The sequence below is a fragment of the Carassius gibelio genome, chromosome B14, assembly GCF_023724105.1.
Source record: "Carassius gibelio isolate Cgi1373 ecotype wild population from Czech Republic chromosome B14, carGib1.2-hapl.c, whole genome shotgun sequence".
Classification (NCBI taxonomy): domain Eukaryota; kingdom Metazoa; phylum Chordata; class Actinopteri; order Cypriniformes; family Cyprinidae; genus Carassius; species Carassius gibelio.
In genome coordinates this window covers 12,083,701-12,107,125 of record NC_068409.1, presented here as the reverse complement: position 1 = coordinate 12,107,125, position 23,425 = coordinate 12,083,701, and the positions used below count along the sequence as shown (strand labels likewise).

Genomic DNA, 23,425 nt, shown 5'->3' with positions numbered 1-23,425 from the left:
AATTAAAAAAAATAAAAAAAATAATGCACTGAAATTGTATTGCATCATGTTAATTTTAGACTATTATTAACCACTTAACTGTCACCCCGTCCCGATTACAGGATGCCTAGGTTTACTTCACTATATAACAATCAAATCTAATCTAATCTTGACAAACTATATATCGTTGGAAAGGTCTTAGACTCCCAAATATATATTTTACCAATGTTTTTTTGTAAAAAATGATGTAGGAAAAGTAATGGATCAATTTATGACAAGAGTGCACCCTCAGAAATCTACATCATAACAGGAGTTTTGACCTTTGTTTAAAAAAAAAAGACTTCTTCATTGCCTTTTTCTCTATCACATTTTAGAAATCATCAGAAATTATATATCCACTGAAAACTTAAAATCATAATTTAAAACCCATTTTAAATTCAAGCACTGCATTTCCATGAAAATGGTACTTCAATATCATGTTACAAAATGTTTTCAGTCATGAATTATAAAAATGTAGGTTTGTATCATGCACATTCAAGTCTATCTTCAAAAATGTGAGTGATAGTTAAGGGGTTAAGGAAGTTCTAATTAATTAATTTGTGGCACTTTTGGAGAGTAATAAAGCAACTTATAAGTTTCATGCAAAATGATGCAATGAAAGTATTGTTAAATTTAAATAATTTATGACTATAAGAAACATTAAAGAAATAGTTCACCCAAAATAAAAATGTACTGAAAATTCACTTACCCTCAGGTCATCCTAGATGTAAATGAGTTTGTTTCTTCATCTGAAAAGAGTTTTGGAGAAATTCTGCATTACATGGCTTGCCCATCAATGAATCCTCTGCAAGTAAAAAAGTCCATCCCCTGTTCTCTCATATAAAATTCACCATCATATTTATTTGAATTTTTTTGGGTGGTTTTCGTTATAAACCGTACTTGATGGATTATTGATATGTTTTTATCAGATGTTTGGACTCTCATTCTGACAGCACCCATTCACTGCATAGGATCCATTCGTGAGCAAGTGACGTAATGCTAAATTTCTATGAATCCGTTCTGATAAAGAAACAAACTCATCTAGGATGGCCTTAAGGTGAGTAGATTTTCAGCAAATGCTAATTTTTGTCTATCTATTCTTTTGAGTTCTGCTCGACACCAACAGGTGGTAGCATCAGTTACTCACAGATGCTTAAAGAGTTGCGTAACCCACGCACATGCTGTCTTAATCATAGTGTATCTGTACCCAACTGTCTGTGTCTGAACAGCCCGAAACAACAAAACAAAACTGTAGGTGCTGAGATGGTTTCCACGCTATTCAGCACTTCAGAGGTTTAATCTGCATATGCGTGATCATGGATTACAGTGCACTCCTACACGTTTCTCAAGGGCCGTGGCCGTGGACATAATCTGATTATGTGCTGTTTATGCTGGTGTAGACCAGTGAAAGTGATCAGTAGTGTTACATAATACATGACTGACGTACTTGTAGGTGCATCTAGTTTCTCTTATCAATTTCTGCAGGGTTTTTTTTCTTATGTTTATTTGAACCTTCGTAGTTTTGACTCAAAAGTACTGATTTTATATTTATCCTTTTATAATTGTATGAAATTACCATTAAATACAATACTAAACTGGCCATAAATATCCATAAGAAATCATATCATGGTAAATAACAAATGGTACATTTGTATGTTTTTGACAAAATATCAGTGAAATATCTGTAGATCTCTGTGTTTACACTAAAAGTAAAACCATATTAAATTTATGGTTCCCACTCCTTATAGGCCTAACCAAGATAAGACGACAGTTTACGTATAGTGGCCCATAGATTAATGAGGCATCTACGTATATGGTTTATTCTGTAACTGGAGATACATAGCATTGCAGAAAGTTAAGAAAAAAACTTTCCACTAACAGATTTTTTTCAGTATCTTACTGAAAACATATTTAATTTTAATACAGTCCTAACATTCCATTACTTGAAACATAGATAATATTTTACATACCTTAAACATTTTTAAAATAATATAAAAAAATACCCATGTCTTCACGGAATTGTCAACTTGGAGCAAATATTTTTCAAACAATTTTTTTATACACAATATACATATAAAAAAATAAAAAGAAATAATGTTGAAATATTGTAAGGGTGCAAAAAAATAATGTTTATTAGATTTTAAACAAAAATTTAGTTTATTTTGTGAAAATAGTACATAAACAGAGTTGACCCTTTAGTCACAAAATTGTAAAGTAACAAAATTCAGTTCTGTTCATTGTTACTCTACCTAACATAATTTGACTAACAGAATTGACGATTTTCTTTATTTTGGGAGAAAAACTCCACTTGCTAGCATGATTAAAATACTTTTAAATAAAACAAAGTGTGATCAATGAACAAATCTGTTTTTCTTTTGATATTGTGGTAACAGATTTGACACTTTATAAAATAACTCTAGGTGTAAGAACTTTTTAGATTAAAATATTTTCTTATTGAGAACACAGACTTTTCAGAGCTTCAGATCTTAACACTGAGGGAATATGACATAATTTCCTGTATCTTACATAGTTGTGGGAGATAATTCCACTAATTTAAGGCAAAGTATGGGTAACAGAGTTGATGCAAGATTTAGGGACACACCTTTTTATAATGTTGTGAAAGAAGCCTAGGTAAATGACTATTTAGGGCTTTTATAAATAAAATTAATGAAATATTACCAAAAGAAAAGTATAATAAAATATTTTGATTACACAATGGAAAAAAAACGCACTGACGAATTCGGAAAACAAGAAATGCTAATTTTCAGCTATTTAAGAGACGTTTTGTAAAAAATATTATATTTTTATGGACTTTAACATCTTGTAAATCATAATGCGTTATAAACTTCGACACCAAATGTACCCGCAATTATAGAATCACTGTTTTTAGTCACTCATATATATGTGTCTATGTTCTTGTCACTGACCTGCAGGTGACACTGCGCTTCAAGGCCCCGCCTCTTTATGAGCGTCACGGACCCCCGCGCACGCCTTTCGTCAAATCAAGCTCGGCGGTTCCGAGGGGCACGAGATACAGTGACCGCGTGCGCTAAGTTTTGACTTTTAAAAATAACGACAATCTGTAAACGATCAGGCGCTACAGGTCGGATCTACTTTATTAACAGCCACGTAAACGGATTTCAAGACGTCAGGAACGCTGTGTTTTAAAAGATCAACATATCAGAAGTCCCGGTAAGTGATGCCACATTGTTTGATTTAGCTGTAAGTTAGCATTTCGTTTTATCAGACAGTATTTTGCTTTGCGTTTGTCTTTTTCAATAAATAAGCAATTTTATTGCACTGCTGAAAGTCTTCAGCTTCTAGTTTGCTCAAAACCCGTCAGCAAATCCACAAATGTTACTATGGCGAAGGTTCAGTTCATGAATATTAATTAGAGACTTTTTCGCTGTTTTCATTCAAGAAGCTTAATTGATATTCATGAGCGATGTCTTCGCCATAGTAGGATTCATAAATTCGCTGAGGTTTAATTTCGTAAATATACAGTGGATGCTGTAAACGTAAGGCAAGCCTGTTGTTGAACGTGTATAATCATCTCGGTAGTGAACACGGTTATTAACCCAGTCTAGCGTCAGCTGTGTTTGAAAGCACCATCTTTGATGCTTTGTAATGGAAATGAAGGCGCATGGAGAGATCTGACCAGGATGTTCACAGATTCATGGGCCGGATTTTCCTCATTCCTCGCTTTTGGCAATTCAGTTCTGACTGAGAAGAGAAACCAAACACAAGAGACTGCGGGTTAATGTAAATAGACACTTTCACTGTGTGTGTGTGTGTGTGTGTGTGTGTGTGTGTGTGCGAGCGCGCGCCTGTGGGACTGCCCAGACCTTTGCTTTAGTGAAATTATGTAAGTTCCCTTCAAATAATGGTTCACCCAACTGTGAAAATGTCTTTATTTACCTCTTTTGTTGAACAAACATAGACTAATGCTTGTAGTTTGTGTGTGTGTTTATGAAATATATTCAGTTATAATGAAAGCAAATTGGACCTGTCAAGCTGTAAAATTACCCCCCCCCCCCAAAAAAAAAAAAATAAATAAATAAAACCACCAAGTATGATTAAATTGGTGCATAATCCAAATCTTCTGACACCTTATGAAAATATTGTTCACAAAACAAACCGAAATAACTGATCATGCACAAAAAAAAAAAAAAAAAAAAAAAAAAATATATATATATATATATATATATATATATCTCTTGACGTCTTTTGCTTCTGTGAATTAATTGTTTAACTGAGTCCAATAATTTCATTGAATTTATTGATCTGTGACACAAAAGACGTTCTGAATGATTCATTCATGAATCAGACTAATCTGGTTTTTAGTTTAACTGGCAGTCCTTGTCCTTTGTAATTCGATGGATAAAAACAACCAGTACAATTGTTAGTATTTCTTTTGTGTTACTAAGAAAATAACTTGCCATACAGGTTTGGATGAGGAAACTATCACAGAATCTTCTGTTTTTAGTTGAACTTGAGGTGTTTTGTCAGCAAAACTCCCTTAAGAGTGTTTCCATGAAACCCTCTAACATACACACACACACACACCCTCACCATCGCTGCAATTTTGCTTTACATAAAAATGTGGACACAAGGATTAATTGTCCTTTTTGTCATTAGTGAATGTTAAAAGTATGTGAACTGATATTTCTGGTCTGAAACATGTACAGACAGCTGAGAGCGTCTCCCCTGAGGCAGCACACCAGATCCTCGTGAACAACATTTGAAGATCTGTCTATATCTCTTCTGTCTCAGCACTGGAAGATGAGCAGCTGAGCTTTCTGAAGCATCAGTCTGTAAGCACCTGCGGCGATGAGCTGGGCCGGAGACGACTGGACCGTGGGTCTGACGGGTCACGTCCTACAGAAGGTTCAGCAGCTTCAGGCTCTGAATGAGAAACTGAACAAGGAGAAGCAGCAGAGGCAACTGCAGCTGGACAACTCAGAAGCAGCTCTGCACAAACAGAAGCAGAGGGTGAGTCATGGCGGTTTAACTGAGCCATATGTACATGAGCATTTTAACCTTGTAAAGCTATATATGTATATGTCAGGCTTTACAATATATATAAAGATATATCTGAAAAACTTTTTTTAATGGATCAGTTTATTCAGCCTTCTTTTTGTGCATGTTATTTGAAATAATTTATATAATTTATACTGAGAATATTGAGCTTGAAAAATAAAAAACAAATTTTGCCCAAGCTGAGCAGAAATATGCAATTAATTTCAGTTGCTGGTATTTATGTCCAGAAAGAAAGATGAAATGCTAATGTAAATCAATGATATATTTATAAGTCACTCAGTTTCTCCAGTACTGAGATGATATTTAAATTCTTAGTTGCATGATTAAAGTTCTGTAGTTTTTTAGTTTAACACTTTTTATTGATGCTGTTCGATCAGAGAGATGCAACAGTAGTTTAACACAGATCAACATTAAATGAAAATAGTAAAAAACTTCCTTACTCTCTGAGTCATAAACAAAATAGCCTACAAATTTGAATGCTAGCACCAAAAACCATACATATAAGAATTTTTTTTTTTAAATAAAAATGAATATATACATAAAATGCACTAGTTAGAACAATTCTGATGAAGTAAAAAAGGGAGAAACGACTTAAGTACGATCTAAGTACATAAAAATTTCAACAGTATGTTTTTTTTTTTCTTTGAGCTTTTTATTTATTAATAAATCAGGGCCAAGAAACCGTAAAGGCCATGGATGGAGAAAGAGGGCACATGGTTCAATATCTAAAATAAAACATCCAGAATTTGACTTCTAAAAAAAATGTATGCACAGTAAGAGGTCAGTGCTAGGCAAAGTCAAAAAGTAAGATAAAGAGTAGCTGGAGCTTGTTGACCACGATCACTAGATGGATCAAAACCAGGGTTGATTTTACACAACTTGGCCTTTGCCCAATACACCATGCAACAAAATAAACTCAAAAATAGAACAAATAAACTTTCCTCAAATTCTTAATGGATCATCAATTTAAACATGATTTTTCTATTAAAAAAAAAGTATGAGTAATCAAGTAAAGTTGTATCAGTCCAGTGTTCATTTTGAAATATTACTCAATCTAAAATGTGTTCTTGTTTACTTTATAAAAATGAACATGAACCACGATGTGAGGGTGCATGTTTTTACAATCATATTTAAATGCCTTTTGCTTGTTAAAACAAACGAACCATTGATCAAACAACAGAAGACATTTGATAGATTGTGTGCAACATTTCTGAGCAGAGTTATAATATTAATAATTTTGAGGCTTTAGCCACTCATGTAAGAAAAATGATCTAGAAGACTTTTCTTAATATTATCAGAGGCACTCTAGCAATGCAGAAAAGCTGCCTGTAAGGACACCAAATGGAAAGTTGGCTGGGAGTTCCAGCGCAGCTGTAGCACAAACAATGCGGGATGTGTTATGTAGGATCTTCTCTCTGTTAGTATGAGGAGGCGCGTGTGGAGCTGGCTGCGGTTCAGAGGGAGCTGGGAGGAGTGCGTGAAGCAGTGCAGGTGGAGGTGCGGGCCAGAGAGCGACTGTCTCACGACCTGCAGGTGAAAACCGGTCAGGTGCACTCGCTGGAGGGACAACTCGAGTCTGCCAGAAAACAGACTCAAAACCTCACACAGGAGATCAAACGGTGAGATGCGCACACACAAATCAACCTGTCTGTTTACACACCAGACTGAACCAAATCATATGACAATGATTAGCAGTTGAAATGTCATTTTATTCTTACATTGATCCTTGCATCACTACTGTATTTATTTATCGATGTAAAAAAAAAATAAGGAATGTTCCAAATTAGGGTTATGCAAAAAAAATGTAACTAACCTTTTATAACCCCATATCAAAGTAAAATATAACTCAGCTAAATTGTGTTGCATAGCCAAAGGTGTTTGGTTTGCCTCATCACCCACTCTCATTAAAAATGAATGACCATTGGTTGCTTTGTTGCTGCATATCACTGTCAATATGAACGCCCATTAAAGAAATGCTTCACCAAAAAATTGAATTTTACATTTATATGAAGTATCCCTTTAAAGTGGAAATTTTATGTATTTTTATTAAGTTTCTAGTTATGTCTGTTTTCTAAAGTGATAACATTTAAATACATTTGTTATTTAAGCCTAAGTGAGTAAATGATGAGAGAATTTTCTTTTTTGGGTGAACTATTCCTTTAAAACCTTAACTAAAACAAAATAGTTTTCTTTAATTACAATGAGGCTGAGAATAAAAAATGTAACAAACTCAAAACATTCCAAAATATTTTTTTTAATTAGAAATAATTAAACAAAAATTAGAAATGTTGTCTTAAGCTAAATTAAATAAAATGTTTAATTTTAAACTATTAAAAGTTAAATAAAAAAATGAAATGCTAATAAAGATGGCAAAAGATGCTTAACTTAAAATGTGTTAAAATGAGAAATGTAAATAAAAATAAAAGCCAGTTCAAAATATTACTAAATAGGATAATGCTATACACATGTGTTGGGTCAGGCCTAAGGTGCTGTAGGGATTTCTGTACTACTAGTAGCACCAAACTGAATTAAATTTGTTTTTGAGAGACCTTTTTTCCCCATTACTCTGTCTATATTTACCTATAACAAGCACCATCTCTTTCTCTTTCTCTGCTTGTAGGCTTGAGGCGGAGCTGGAAAAGCTACAGAAGGGAAATAGCTCTGGGGAATCGATGTTGTTTTCCACACCTTGCTGGAACATGAGCTCTCCCTGGGACAACAACGGTAGCACCCCTCACGCTCAGTGCATTTGTTTTTCACTTTTCTGTCTCAAGCTCTACTTCAAAGATTGCAAAAATGCATCCACTGATTAAGTAGGTTAAGGAGTGTTGAATTTTTCTGAAGGTCCCTAAGGACTGATTGCGTGGTACACAATGTGTGATGGCATGGTTTCTCTCTGAGTTTAACTTTGCTTTTCTACATGTGGGATGCATTTAGAAAGATCTATTCATCTTAATTTTTGTGCTCTTGTTTTAACCTACTTAACTCAGCAGGTGGTTTCAGAGCAGAGACTGAAAGCAAAACACAGCATGCCAGAGTAAGTCATGTATACATTAAGAGCAACCTCTTAATAAGAAATGTTGTTTATGAGTTTACTTCCTGACTCATTTCACTGTTTTGTGTCTGTTGTAGCAACAGCTGCAGTTTGGAGATGTTCCCAAGCCCTCAGTGGGTGGGGCTTTCTCCCCGTTTCCACAGCAACCTCATAAATCCCCACCCCTTCGGCGCAACATCCGCCAATCAGAACCATCCACCCCCTCCTCTGTGTTTCCTTGGGAACGTGTGGATTTGTGGTCCACTCCCAAAGGACGACCAGCTTCCTCGGTTTCATCCAGTGATGTCATAATCAAGAACAGTGACTCGGGGATGGAGGAAGCCTTGAGGAATGAGATAGATGGTGAGCTTCTCCACACACTATTAGGGGTTTAAGAAGTTCTGCACCGAAACGCTGAATTTAAATCAGTTTTTCAGGCATCGAGGAGTAAAACAAAACAAGGAATCTTTTTGCAACCAGCCCAGACAATGCTCTATATATTTCTTAAATACTCAACTACAGTTTGAGTAACATCTCTCTTCCATCCCACATTTGCTTGTAAATAATCATAATAATCATAAATGAAAGCAGTCCAAAGTCACTATTTACAATGTGTTGGCATGGCTGCCAATGAGATCAACCTCGTCAGTGGCATGAGCAGATTTGTGTTGTATTTGCATGTTTAAGGAGGTAGATTTTACAGCAGTCGGAGCTTCAGACTGTGCTGGAAATAAATTGGTTGCATACCTACATTTGCCATAAGAATGTGTCTAAGGTTAAGGTAGTTTAAGGAAATAAAGTGCAGTTTTATTTATTTTGTGCAGCTCTTGTTTGCCCATTAAGCAAGAGAAAGTATCATGTTTATTCACTGAATGTCAGGTGGATTTACCTAATGAGTGAAGTAGTCCGGTTTCCAGTAATATCCTAGAACATCTACAGAATCTAATCCAAAAAGAACTGTATGTTTTCTGTGACATTTAAAAGCAGGGATCTATAATATAAGTATTGCTAAAAATTATTAAAAGCACATAAAATACTGTTCCGATGTTTGAGGGTAGTAAGATTTATCAATTTTATGTTTCCCAAGGATGTATTATTAATTATTTGTGCTGCTTAACATTTAGATTTTTTTTCTTTGATTAGAAAATATAAAAAAACAGCATTCATTACTGTTTACTGTTACTTTTGAATGAAATGCATCTTTGCTTAAAAATTATTTATGTATAAAAACAAAATGCCTGAGCTAAACTTGTAAATCGTAGTATATAATATATATTCCTACCTTTTTCACTCTAAATCTGTTGTCAAGCATCAAAACACAATTGCATACAGTGAATAAGATTGATGTTTCTTTAGTAATTTAGCTAATTCAATTCAATCGAAAAGTAAACCATCAACATTCAGCGTCATTGTTCTTATCTTCCAATATTTAAGCAGATGAACTGATAAATAGCATAACTTAGGGTAAATTTTAATATTGGCAGATTTGTTGTATTGACCTTTGTTGCAGTGTAAAATTCAAAATATGAGAGGAGGGAATTGTACACAGTGACACATGCTGGTCTTATCTGTTGCCAGAATGGGACACATTTGTGAGGTGGTTTAGTGAGAGAGTGGGTGAGCAAGATAGATCAGTATACACTGTGTGTGTGTGTGTGTGTGCGCGCCTGGGATGAATGCTCTCCATTGTTTTGTCTCTTTGTGTTGGTGAGTCATCAGGGTTGGTCATCTCCACAGACAGCTTTCTGCAGCTCTACAACACATGATCACTGATTCTTCCCAATAAACACTTCCCTTCCAATGGCCCCTGGATCCGGAATGTAAACTTTTCTGGAATGTAAATTCCTCAAGATGGGCTGTAATAAACTGTCGCTGTAGCAGGTGGTTCAGAGGGTTTTAAAAGGGTCGTATCCAATCCATTCATTTCTTAAATATTCTAGGTTAGCCATGATTTTTCACTGAAAGTTATTGTTTACCTGAGTAAAGTTTAAAACAGGCTGTTTTTGCTACAATGTTTTTTATTTATTTAATATTTTACTGTTTTAATTCAAAATACATCAAACACTTATTTCAAAAGAGCCAAAAATATCATTCAGAATGATAACATATAAATAATTAAGTGACCGTCTGTCTCTCTCAGAGCTGCGTGTGCGGGTATCAGATCTACAGCGTGAGGCACAGCTGGAGTCTGAGCGCTTAAGGGAAATGGAGTCTCGTCTGGCTCAGGCTAACAGAGAGATCAGCACCAAAGAACAGAGCCTGACACGCACGCAGGACCAGCTGACCCGTGCACAGACCCGCATCACACAAGAGACTGACCGGGTCAGTAATTAATCAAAATTTTTGTTCAAAATCACTGCCTGTACTGTGGATTAAATGTTTATAAAATGTCGCTGTGTGTCTGTAGGCCCAAGCTTCTGAGCAGAAAGTGAAGCACCTTCAGGAGGAACTGAAGTGTCAAAGGCAGAATGCTGAAAGCAGCCGCTGCAACGCAGAGCAGCGCAGGAAAGACATGGAGAGAGAACATCAGAGGGTGAGACGGAGAACATGGACACGCTTCTGATTCATTGTTTCCTGCACTGCCCTGCTGCTAAATACACAGCCTCGTCACTCTTTTATTTTTAGCCTCAAGTTCTAAGGTCCTGTCTTGGAATTGATTTTGTTTCCTTAATAATAGCTCTTTTCACAATGTATGTTATTTCAGTACAGATGTACGGAAAAGTCCCAGAGTGACTGGAGATGGTTGTGATTTGTGTTGTGTAGGAGCTGTTGGAGCTGCAGAGAGAGAGACAGGCCCAGGAGAGACAACATCAGCAGGAGACCAACAGACTCAACCAGGAGATCCAGCAGGCCAGAACGCTTCACAACACCCTGCAGGCTCAACACGACAAGGTACTAGGGCTGAAGAGTAACTAGATGTAGCGACCCTGCTGAATTGACTAGAATAGTCTAGGCGTTGCTCAGCCTTTATGTAAATAGTCTAGCTTTATATTAAGTTTCATTTATTTAGAAGTTATGTTAATGGGATTACTTTGTGTTTGCCTTGGTAATAAAAAAATACATTCAACTTTAAAACAGGGGTCCCACACATATCTAGGCAAGCCTTGATCTAGTAGGAAACCCCTAAGAAACCAGAGCAAAATCCTTACAATTCGGATCCACCTTTTAACAACTTGGTAGTGCTTTAGCAATCACCCTGTGAATACCTTTGTAACCGCTTAGCCACACACTAAAAACCATTTAAAGGGATAGTTCACCTGAAAATTACCTCATGATTTACTCACCCTCAAGCCATCCTAGGTGTATATGACTTTCTTCTTTCAGCTTTATAATGGCAGTGTATGGAGGTCAAAATTTTGAAGTCCAAAAAAGTACATTCATCCATCATAAAAAGTATTCATACAGCTCCATTAACCTTCTGAAGCAAAGTTTTGCACTTGTGTAAAAAAAGTATCCACTTTTATAACTTTATAAACCGTAATCTCAAGCTTCTGCTAAATGTCGTTTTTCCTCGTTCATGAGATGACCGTGGATGTGGATGACATAGCAGTGTTTCCCATAGACTTAGTCAGCAAATATTATGCAAATTCATTATCTGCCAGCAGAAGGTGCTTTTAAAGAATCAGAATCAGAAAGAGTTTTATTGCAAAGTAAGCTTGCGCATACAGGGAATTTGTTTTAGTGACATAAGCTTCCTGTACACAGAGACCACAACAACACCACATACAAATAAATAAATATGTACACATATGCAAATATAAATAGTCAAATATTGAAAAATAAAATTCTATTAACAGCTATAGATGATAGAATGGAAGAGAATAGAGTGAGATGCAGGGATGTGCTAGGATGGAGGTGGTAACAAATAAATATAAGGTTATTGCACATTTTATTTAACTGTTCATGAGGTAGATTGCCTGGGGGAAGAAGCTGTTCTTGTGCATTGCTGTTCTGGTGTTTGTGGCTCTGAAGTGCCGGCCAGATGACAAAACTAAAAAAAGGGGATAACCCAGAAAACCTCTATTTCTCCTGCTCTAAAAGCGCCCCCTGCTGCCAAAGAATTAAATTGCATATATATATATATATAGGGGTGTGCCGGTTTCAGAATTGGTGATGACGGTTATGACGTGAGTCAAAAGTGACGGTTCATAACATAACCGTCGGGGGGGGGTTAGTGGATCTGCCGTAGAGTCAATTGGTTGTTCTTGGAGATAGCGGGTTAACTCCGTATCAGCGCCACTCTGATCGGTAAAGGGGCAGAGATTTCAGACCTCCGTTTATTAAGGAGATCTGTCACAAAACTCATTATCCGCACCAACGTTTTTTGAGCAAATTTCAAAGCCGCACCCGCCCGCCATCCACTGATTGTTTTGCAATGCAATGCTTTGCTGATGCGAGCCGCAAAAAAAGCCATTGTCTGTTCTAGAAAGGATGCAGCAAAGATATTTAATGCTAATGTATGAAGCATAGGCCTACGCTGAGTTTCATTTACGATGAGATGTGCTCTAGTTCACAGTGCAGTGCAAGTGAACGCGGCGCGCTGGTGCTTCCATGTCACGGTTATCATTGTCTGCTATATTTGCTTTTTATTTATCAAAATACATGCAATTGGTTGATGAAACATTTATTAAAATTAAGATAAAATTTGTACAAAACGAAATTCGTTTTTAAGAAAGGTTTTCTACAAAGCAAAATTTTATGAAGTGGTAAATATCATGTCTGACGATTTACAAAACTTTATTAAGTGGTAAAAACCATGTCTCCCAATATATTGCGCATCTTATGATCCTATCTAAAAAATGAAAATAATTTTTGATAAAAAATGTTTGTAAAAAATATTTTAATGACACTGTTTTGGCGGTTATAGAGTTCTAATGACGGTGTTCAACTATAACCGCTGGTCTCACGGTTATATACTAACCGTCACACCCCTATATATATATATGTTTTAGATACAGCAAAATGTAAAAACATCTCAACTTTTCAGAATGCCGCAAGCGCACCGCGGGTCATGTGACAAGAACTAACCAATCAGCTTCATCCTTTCCCGTAACAACGTTGAAAGCTCAGCCAAGATGAAGGAACAGCTGATCATAGTTGTATATGGATTGCAATTTTGAAATAAATGTAGTAGCAGAGCTACTGCAAGCGATTTTTAGAGCTGCAAATCCATTTATTCTTTGCTGAAATTTCCGCGTCTTCATGGAGAGAGCAGGTCATTGTTGCTTAGCAAAGGTAGACGCCTCAGGAGCGCTTCTGCCCAAGCGCTTTGGAAAAGAGGAGAAAGATGCGCCTAGTGTTTTCCACGCGTTTTTAGGTGCGATATGTGAACGGCCCCTAAGGTGCTCGCTCACTCAGCACGCGCTGAAAGCTCGTTGCAAATTGTCTAATGCATTTAACAGCCCAGAAATGGAGGATCCTCCAATAACCAACAGGTCTGGTGTTTGGGTGCACATTGTCACATACCGCGTGTGCATACCCTAGTGTACGCAGTATAATTTGGCCTCTAGAAACCACATAGCGCTGCTCTAGTAACCAATTAGAACACACAGGATAATGTAATGATGAGTGTTTAGACAAACACCACTCGTTTCTCCTATTTCCTTAAATAGCTTTGGTTCAGTCAGTTAATTTTTGTTTGTAATTTGTAGAAACTAGACGTTTTCTACGTATTAAACTGTAGCTTCTTTCCTTTTCCTCTGTCTCTCTTTATTCTCTCTGGCTCTTGTTCTTTGTCTCATGAGAGCTCCAGTATGGGTGTCCTCTGGTCTATGCACTAATGTCACCCCCCCCCCCTCTCTCTCTCTCTCTCTCTCTCTCTCTCTCTTTCTCTCTCTCTCTCTCTCTCTCTCTCCCCCTCTCCCACTGCTTATGTTTTCTCACACAGTTCTATTCCTTTTTCTCTCTTTCTGTTTTTCCTCCTCAGAGGACACTAGAGCGAAGGTCAGTGTTGTAATCTCAGTGTGATGTATGTTTGAAACACACAGCATGGTTTTTCAGAAATGCTTATATTCTCCAGAGACATGAGTACAGGAAGAAGATATGGATATGACCCAGGGGTTTGGTGTGTGTGTGTGTGTGTATTTTTGTAGTAAAAATATCACTCTCTACCCATACAGTTCACCCATATTTCACCAAGATATAACAAACTCTTGTTTGAGCCCTGTTTTGCTGATAAGATACTGTGTGTTAAAATAAAAGACACGTGATGCAAGCATGTCTGTAAATACAGAGATCAGTAATTGTGTTTCTGTGCTGATGGGACACAAAACCAATACCATAACCTGAATTGAGTTCATAGAATGTGCTGTTTTGAAATTCTGATAGTTACAGATTGTATAACACTACTTATGGCCGTACTTGGATGTTTAACATAGAGAAATAAAAACAAAGTGAGCATAAACATCTCAGATGTGTGCTTTGCATGAATGTCTAATTTACATGAATGTGCCTTTGGACTCATAAATGTTGCATGGTTTGTACAACATCTGGTTGAACTACAAGACGTGAAGGGACATTTTGCATTTTACATTCCATAAATAAATCTCATCATTTGTTTAAAATGGTTTCCATAACATTGGTTTATGTGGCATCCTGCATGAAAATGAGTGACTCGTATCTAGTCTGCCACAAACACGGCATGGTGAAGATCCGTGCTCCCTTTTTTTTTTTTTTTTGGCACACACACTAATCCTTGCTGACAGTTTGTTTTTCTCTCAGGTGTGTTTGCAGAAGCAGAGTTTGGAGAGAGATCTAGAGGATGTGAGAGGAAAATTGAAGAACACTGAGTCTGACCTGAAAGAGAGTCGGAAGAGAGAGTCACAGACTGAAGCCAAACTCACGGTACGACAACATATCACACTCATCAGAGTCAACACAAGTTTAGTTGTACTACTATTCAGAAGTTTGAATAGTTTTTAAACAGATGCAGTTCTTTTAAACCTGTTCAGTGAATCCTGAAAAAATGCATCACTGTTTTCATCCCCACAACTTTTTAGAATGATTTCTGAAATTGTGTGCTAATTTTAAAGGTCAAGTAAATAAAATCAATAATTAAGAATGATGGGACAGAGATGCACTGACTTTTCACCAATCTGACACGCTATTTAATCAATCTGCCTCACCATTTTTTTCTTTCACATTCATCAAAATATAAGTGTTAGGTTATCTAAACGAGTGACGAGATGCTGTTCAGTAACAACAACACAAAGTCCAGTTAAAGTCCCCTGTCACAATGTCTGGTAGATAAGGCAGGGATGTTTTCAGTTATGACAGAATGAGAATTTTTGTTTTGCTGATTCCTCACCCTGTCAGAAAACAACATGATCAGAGAGAGATCCTGTCAAGAAAAGAGAGACAAACTAAGACTAGACAGCATGTTTAAATTGCGTAATTTTGACTTATATTAGTAGTGATATAAAGTTTTTATTATTACAATGATAAATGGCTTCTTTATTTAATCTTTGGGAATGTCCCCAAAAGTAACTTACAAAATTGAAAACGATTGTACGGATTAATATTTTTGTCGAAACCATGATTTTTTTTTCAGTATTACTCTATGTACATTCAAAAGAACAACATTTATGTGACACAAAAATCTTTATAATAATGTAAAAAAAATTACTGTTGCTTTTGATTAATGTGTCCTTGCTGGATAAAAGTACTAATATATTAAAGAATTCTTACTGGCCACAGGCGTTTGAACAGTAGTGCATAGCTAGATCAGAAACACAAGTACGTACTGATCAGCGAGACCCAGTCAAAGAGAGAGAGAGAGACACACACACACACACACACACACACAGATGAATCTCCCGGTGCAACAATGCCGTTACTGACTCAGCTGAATGCAGTCTCAGATATAGCACCATTATCTCCTTATGACTTCTGTTTCACGCTGGGGCTTGGGTTTAAGCGCTTTATTTTTTAGACAGTATGCATACAATATGAGAGTCATGTATTATAATAACCAAAAGCTTTTGTGATGTTTAAAAGCAGTGTGATGTTACATGCAGATCAGGATTGCAGTTGGATAACGTCTTTGTCCACTTGAATGCTTTCATTATGTGTATCTAGGTGTGTGTCTTTTTCCAGCATGCCTCACCCTAAGGATTGTTGCTCTTCACCATTAAAATTCTGTCCGCTGTAGCAACACAATTGTATAATGCGGTTTTATGGCTCTTCAGATGTGATGTGTGTCGACTCTTTAATGATTAATCTCATCTGAGGAGCCTGTTGTTCTTTGTTCTATATGCGCACTTCTCCTCTTCTCCTGTAGGAGGCGCTGAGGGATTGTGAGAGTCTCACTGTGTCTCTGGGGCAGATGAAGAAACAGGAGAAAGCTCTACAGGAAGAAGTAAAGCGATTGACCGAAGAGCTTGCCGAGGCCCTCAGGCTCATTAAAGAACTTCAGGGTGCGTAGGAAAGGAATCTGGTTCACACAGAGCACTGTGTTTGTGTGTATTGGCCCCGCCCTCTTATACACACCCCTTGTGTTTGCCTCCCTCTTCTGACCAAACCTTGACAGAGCACCTTCAAAAATCACTGTACATTATGAAAAGTCTGTAATGGGTTGTGTGAAGCTGATCAAAACAGTGGACACCCAGATCCTCCCAACCTTTATTATTTACATTTGTTTTTTAAGACCATACATTTTAATGTGTCATTAGTTGAATACTTTATTACTGCTGTTCTGGGGTGTGATAATATTGAACTATTACTCTGACTTGAAGAAACAAATGCCAGAGCTTTTAATCTTATTAAATGATAAATTTATATGAGATAAAATGTATATAAAACTTACTAAACTTACCAAATAACTGCCAATATCTAGCATATCATTTGCAATTTTTTATTTTATTTAGTTGATTCCTCTTTTTCCCTGTAGCTCAACTGGCTGCTCCTCCTCCAGCTGTGGCTGTTCCTCACTTCAGCTCTTCAGGAGACTGCTTCTCTCCCTCCGTTTCCCTTCATCGTGACCGCTCTCCTCCATACAGCAACTCCTCTCAGAGGAAGAAAGCCCCTAAAGCAGGGCAAACAAGAGAAGAGGAGAGAATTAAGTACCCCTCCGGCAGAGAGCCAGGAGAAGGCATCGACTCAGAGCACATTGGAAAATTTGAGTCTGAGGAATCGCAGAAATTTAAAGGAAGAGGCGTCCGAACACATCCAATTGACTCTCTGAGATTGAGTGAGACTGATGTAGAGACCTCAGTGACGGAACAAGACACGGGTATTGAAGATGTGGACACCGACTCGGAGTCAACCAGCAGCACAATGCCTAAAAGTGAATCGGCCATCTCTTGTAGCCCACAGATAGATGACACATCAGGCAAAACTGAAAAACGTGACTCTGCACCTATAAAAGATCTGAAGAAGGAGAACGCAGAACTTCGTGATGAACTTAGAGATGTGAAATATGAGCTTCAGAAGCGTCTTGAAGACCTCGAAACCCAGAGAAGAGCTGAGACCGAGGCTAGGACCAAACTGAAACAGTTGAGCCGGAAACACTCGACACAGACAGAGCAGCAACGTGCCAAAGCTCTTGAACTCAAAGACAGCGTGACAAAACTGGAGGCCCAGCTGGAGCAAGAGAAGAAAGAGAGCACAAAACTGAGAGAAACTCTTGATTCGCTAGAAAGAGAAGCGGAGAAGAAGCTAGAAGAGATCGAGAGAGACCAGGATGAAGGTACCCAGCTGAAGAACGACTTGGCTGAAATGGAGAAAAAGGAGACTTGCATGGAGGAAGAAATGACAAGAATGAAAAAGGACTTGCAAGACCTTCAGCTCAAGCTTGCACAGGAACGGGAGGAAAGAGAGAGGGAGAGAGAAGAGGAAAGGAAACGGATCAGAAAAGAGGAATTGGAAGGACTAAAGATTGCACAGCTTCAAGAAGAGCTTGACAGTCTTCGAAAATCTAGGAGTTTGGAAGAGAAGATCTCAAAAGACAATCTTCCCCTCACATATTTACAACTAGAACACCATCCAAACACCGATAATAATCCTGCTGTTATAGAAAACAAAGACTTTGTTCCTTCTCTTGACAGTCAAGAGTTTACCTGTGATTCTGTGAACCTTCAGAACACAATGGTCTGCAAAGAAACCAGAACAGTAGAGCTGATTATGGATTTTGGAGCACAAACCCAACCAACCGATGACGAGACCTCTGCTGCAGAGATGGGCAGGACTCAAGCACTGAGCAAAGATGCCTCCGATTTGGACAGCACTACCGTTTTAGTTTTAGAGCTGGAGCGCATGAGGGCAGCGCGAGACAGAGAGTCCGAGAAGGCAAAACTAGCTCAAGGAAAGCTGGAGGTCCTACAGAAGCAAGTGACCACTCAGACCAAGAACCTTACCCAAGCTTTTGAAAGCCAGAGCAAGCACATTGAGAACCTGCTGAAAGAGTTGCACGATAAAGACTTCGCCCTAAAGGAGCAGAGCACAGAATTGCAAAAATGTCAAGAGAAAATCGCTCTTCTTGAAGAAGAGGAAAAACACACTAGCATGACCATTGTCCCCAAAGAGGTCTCTACGCCTCCTGAACTGTCTACAGAGATCTCGAGAGAACTAAGCTGTGATTCGGTCTTCAGCAACACAAGCATAAGTGACCTTGAAATGTTTAGTGATGATACACAACCGGTTCTGAAGGAAAATGTCTCACGGCCTTCTGTACAACTTCCTGCTAGTCAAAACATTGACCAAATCAACACTAGTAAGATATCTGATAAGCTGCAAGCAACTGAAGCTTCCAAGCCACATGAACATTGTGGAAATGCTCCGAATTCTAGTGCTGATTCAGAAGCAGCCAGACTTTCTGAGGTAACTGATGAGAACACGAGTTCTCTGTTGCAAAATGAACAGTTGGATGTTTTTAACTTCCAAAATCACGTCCCAGAACCTTCCACGGGTGATATCAAAGAGCTAGAACAAGTAACAGAGGAATTACAGGATGCTCCGCTTGAGCTGAATGTGTTGAAGGCTCAGAATTCAGAGCTTGCTCTGCAGGGAGATGTGATAAAGGAAGAGCTTCTGACTGTTAAACAAGAGAACGAGGAGTTGAAATTGAAACTGAAACACTTGGCTGAAGACACTTGTGCTAAACAAGATGGTGCCTTACTTTTAGTGGACACTGAAAATGAAGAATTGTCAAGCACAAAGGAAGGGTTACAAAGTGGCTCTCCACTAGGACAGGAGGAGTTGATTGTTCTTCATGCAGACTCCAAAGCTGAGGTTCAGTCTCTTCAGGAGCAGGTACGTTTTATTAAAATGGAAATGTTTTATTGGTGTGAATTGGAAATACACTCTAGCAGTTTTTCTAAATGCATCTTCAGTTTCATTTTTGTTACATTTTTGACCTCAATCTTGGAATTACAGGATTCTCTCTTGTATGCCAAAACATCTCCAGTTATTTTGTTTAAACCCAGGCCCTTTTTTAATATTGATTGCAAGTTCACATTAAGATATAACCAATGGATAGAACCAAGCCCCACCCCTAATTTTTTCTTTTTCAATAATCCGTTTCACTCTAATGTACCAGACAATATGGAAGAAAGTTCCTAACCAGGGTGCAATGTGACAAAGCAGAAAGTGATAAATCCCTTCCATGTTAATCTGTGATCTTGTCCTAATCCGCTATGAGCACAAGGCATTTTTTCCCCCCATAGTGAAATTATTCTAAATTGGCATGACTGTATATTAAACAAAATATGTTCTGTTGTGATTTTGATACGTCATGCATCATTTTCATGCAACACTTTGTGTTGATCCAAAGATTACTTAATTAGGAAAACCCCTTTATTTTCATGTATAGTACATGTAGGTCATGTTCATTTATTTTTATTTTTTAATTCATATTTGCTGTGTCCTCCAGATCCAGGCGTTACAAGAGCAAATCCAGCACCTCTCTGAGCAGAACAGGACACAAGCTGAAGAATTAGAACTCTGGAAGCTCTCAGAAGAAACTGTGGGCAACAGCTCGCCCTCCATCGTGCTAAAAGAGTTCGAGCTGTACCTCCCCTGCAGTCCCAGAAAGCTCCACACGCAGTCCCAAATAACAAGGTAACATCCTTTGACTGTCATTTGTTGAAGATAAATATGCGATAAGCAACATAGTAATGTAAACCGCGTTTGTTCATAATAGTTTTAAAGGCAGTGTGAGGTGCTTAATGTGAATTATGTGTATGTTGATCCTGAGATGAGGAAGGTAAACACAGGTTCAGGAAATGAGTGATGTTTATGTAAGACCCTTAATGCAAGACCCTTCAGTCTGTGCTCTGTCTGCTGTAGAACCATGATGCACCAGTGCACTGTCAAAGATGTGACAAATCGGTCCGGATTGGCCAACACTAATGACCAAATCAACTTAGGGAAGCATGTGTCACCTGAAACTCAAATGACACACAATGTGAGAGAATCTCAAGCCCCTGATAAGGTAAATAACACTTAGTAATGCATGTTATTATTTACATATGGAGAAACATTGAACTGTTAAAAGTATGGAACTGTACTTTTAAAAAAGAGTTTTCCACAAATAAAAATTTTGATCCCTCATGTCACTACAAACCTGTATATGTTCTTTGTTTTCATTTTTATTATGGATTGCCTTTTTTATACAATGAGTGTGATTGGGGAAAGTGACGACAAAAGTGCATTAACTCCTCATTCATTTTTATTATGTAGAAAATGACTGCATGAACGTTCTGCTGATCTCTTGTGAATATAGACTGAATAAATATATAGTCCAGGGCTGTATGATTAATCAAACTCAAACCATAAGTGCTCTCTGTGGTTTTCAGACAAACTAAATATATGATTGATGGTTTAACATTTGCTAATTAAGAAATTAAGCCATTAGTATTGATGTCTCTATATTACGAAATGGAATGACCCCCCCCCCCCCCCCCCCAACACACACTCATTGTGCAGCCCTAATATAGTCAAAAGCATTTTACATTTGGTAAATTACAGACCTTTCATTTTGTCTGCAATAAAATGCTATTTAAATGATCACAGACCTATTCATTTAATTGTTTTCAGGATCTTATGACTGGAAATGAGAATGTATTGACCAAAGAACATGCTCAACACAAATGTGAAAGCAGCTCTGTTAACAACAAAAGTCCTCCTGTATGTGTCTCCAGTATAATGAGTAGTAACACTAAAGACAAGCCATCACCTCCACAGACCAAACCAGCAGATTACAGTAATTCAGATTCTCCGACAGTTGCCTCACTGTCTCCCGAGGATCAGACCAAAGCAGCCAGTGCTAGTCCGAACAGCCAGGACGATGCCTTGATCAGTGTTTCCATCTCAACCAAATATCAGGCAATCAACCTCAATCCAATCCCAGAGTCCTGTGGGACTGCAGACTCCCAGAATTCTGGTGTGTTATGCTCGGAGCATAATGAGATCGAAACCATGGGAACTGTTGATTCGGATAAACACGGACATTGTCATGGAGAAACAACAGATAAACCGAACAAACCTGCGGAAAAGCCAGTCAAGAATGAATCTGCTCCGTGTAAAATGGTAGAGGTCATCAAGGTCAGAACGGAGGTGAAGAGTGTATCCACTCAGACCGAGGAGAGCCAAGATCTGATTTTGGGGGACAAACAGCCACCCATCCACACCTGCACACAAACAGATGTAGAACAGCTGGAGATGGAGGAAGATAAAGGCGATAAACAGCCTGCAGACTCGCCACCCGTCTCTCCAACCCCACAGCCTCTTACGAACCAACTGCTGTTATCCAGCACGTTCCCCATGAGTAACCCAGCTCACCTCGCCGAACGCATCCGGCAAAACCGCAGCCGCATGTCTGCCGCTTACGACGAGACCGAATACGAACCGTATGGCCTGCCAGAGGTTGTCATGAAAGGTTAGATACTAGATTAAAAACCTAACCTTCTCCAAAATGAAAACCTGCTATAAATTGACTCACCTTCAGGCCATCCAAGATGAGTTAGTTTTGTTTTTGGAATAGATTTGTAGAAATTTTGACTTAAATTTAACAGGAAACAACAGTTTGAAGTGAAGTACGCCTTTAATGTTGGACTTATTTCTTATAAACACAGCTTTTGATATCAAGACGTTGATAGACTAGAGTCATGTGGATAATTGTGATGTTTTTATCAGCTGTTTGGACGTGTATTCTGATGGCACCCATTCACTGCACATGATCCATTGCTGATCAAGTGATGTAATGTTAAATTTCTCAAATCAAATCTGTTCAGATGAAGAAACAAACTCCTCTACATCATGGATGGCCTGAGGGCGAGTCAATTTTCTGTTAATTTTCTTTTATGAAACAACTTTTCCTTTAACGGTGTTTTTTTCTCCTGAAGGCTTTGCTGACATTCCCAGCGGAGCGGCTTGTCCATACGTTCTGCGTAGGGGGCTTCTGGGAACTGATGCAGTGCCCCTCCCACGCAGAGAAGCCGTGCCCCAGGAAGATGATGATGATGATGATGACATCGAGCCGTAGTACTCGTACACACCTGATACCTCTCGTAGGTATTTACTCTGAATGCTTAGCAACATGTGTTTGGAACGCATCATAATTTTCGCTAGTTACTCTAATATGACTCACATTTCAGAGCAGCAGCATCTGTGCATGTTCTCAGGTCTCCATGCTGAAGGAATATCATAATGTACACGTCAACAGTGTCTTCTGCTCGCCATGACAGTCGACAGGATCTGAGCGCTGCCTGTAGCATTTGATGTAGAAGTTTTGTGATCTCTTTTTTTTTTTTTTTTCTGACCATTCACGTTAGCTGATAGATAATGCCTTATTGTGCATATTGATGTTGTATAGTTTTGAGTGTTGGAGCAGTTTATAAATTAGTTCTGAAATACCAATGTAGTACATTTTTGTTTGCAAAGAGGAGTCGTTAGCCCGTTTTATGACACTTGAATATTCACTTTGTGAATAGCCTTATTTATTGACAGACCCGCCTTGAAGACTTGCCTTTGTGCACTACTGTAAGAGAGAGAGAGAGAGAGTGTGTGTGTGTGTGTGTGTGTGTGTGTGGTATGACTCAGATCAACCTGAGCCTGTTTCCGATCCTTGTATGGCGATTCACTGTCAGGCTGTATCTTTCTCTCTCTGTCATCTAACAGCTTTATAATGCACAGTGGAGTATTTATATCATTTTCTGTTTGTAATACAGCATTTGAGAAGCTTGGATACATTTTTGATTAGATTAATCTATTTATCTGATTCACTGTCATCTGTGTATTTGTGTACATATGTTTGAATGTGGTTCTTCGAAATGTCAAATGGTTTGTAGGATTTTCAGTTTGGAATGTTTACATTTATTAAACATAAATGAAATCCAA

The 23,425-nt window shown here is 38.0% G+C and overlaps 1 protein-coding gene across 6 annotated transcripts; it reads left to right on the top strand.

Moving 5' to 3' along the window:
- The first annotated feature begins 3,004 nt into the window (after positions 1 to 3,004).
- On the top strand, positions 3,005 to 23,425 carry si:dkeyp-115e12.6 (centromere protein F). 6 transcript variants are annotated; one of them, XM_052574860.1, is made up of 17 exons: positions 3,005 to 3,210; positions 4,792 to 5,010; positions 6,481 to 6,677; positions 7,679 to 7,782; positions 8,052 to 8,095; positions 8,191 to 8,455; positions 10,233 to 10,414; positions 10,500 to 10,625; positions 10,856 to 10,984; positions 14,813 to 14,935; positions 16,371 to 16,506; positions 16,980 to 19,339; positions 19,959 to 20,146; positions 20,375 to 20,519; positions 21,125 to 21,965; positions 22,432 to 22,596; positions 22,684 to 23,425. In XM_052574860.1, the coding sequence occupies exons 2-16, from the start codon at positions 4,849 to 4,851 to the stop codon at positions 22,569 to 22,571; spliced, it is 5,142 nt and encodes a 1,713-aa protein (XP_052430820.1). In that variant the 5' UTR covers positions 3,005 to 3,210; positions 4,792 to 4,848; the 3' UTR covers positions 22,572 to 22,596; positions 22,684 to 23,425. The 6 variants fall into 6 exon arrangements, with proteins under 6 accessions (XP_052430820.1, XP_052430819.1, XP_052430815.1 ...); XM_052574859.1 differs by having other exon boundaries at positions 8,049 to 8,095; positions 22,711 to 23,425; XM_052574855.1 differs by having other exon boundaries at positions 8,049 to 8,095.

Excerpts from the sequence above, each read along its gene's own strand:
- si:dkeyp-115e12.6 (XM_052574859.1), top strand. The coding sequence starts at position 4,849 with ATGAGCTGGGCCGGAGACGACTGGACCGTGGGTCTGACGGGTCACGTC. Across the intron at positions 6,678-7,678 it reads CTCACACAGGAGATCAAACG|GCTTGAGGCGGAGCTGGAAA; the intron begins GTGAGATGCGCA and ends CTCTGCTTGTAG. Across the intron at positions 20,520-21,124 it reads AATCTCAAGCCCCTGATAAG|GATCTTATGACTGGAAATGA; the intron begins GTAAATAACACT and ends AATTGTTTTCAG.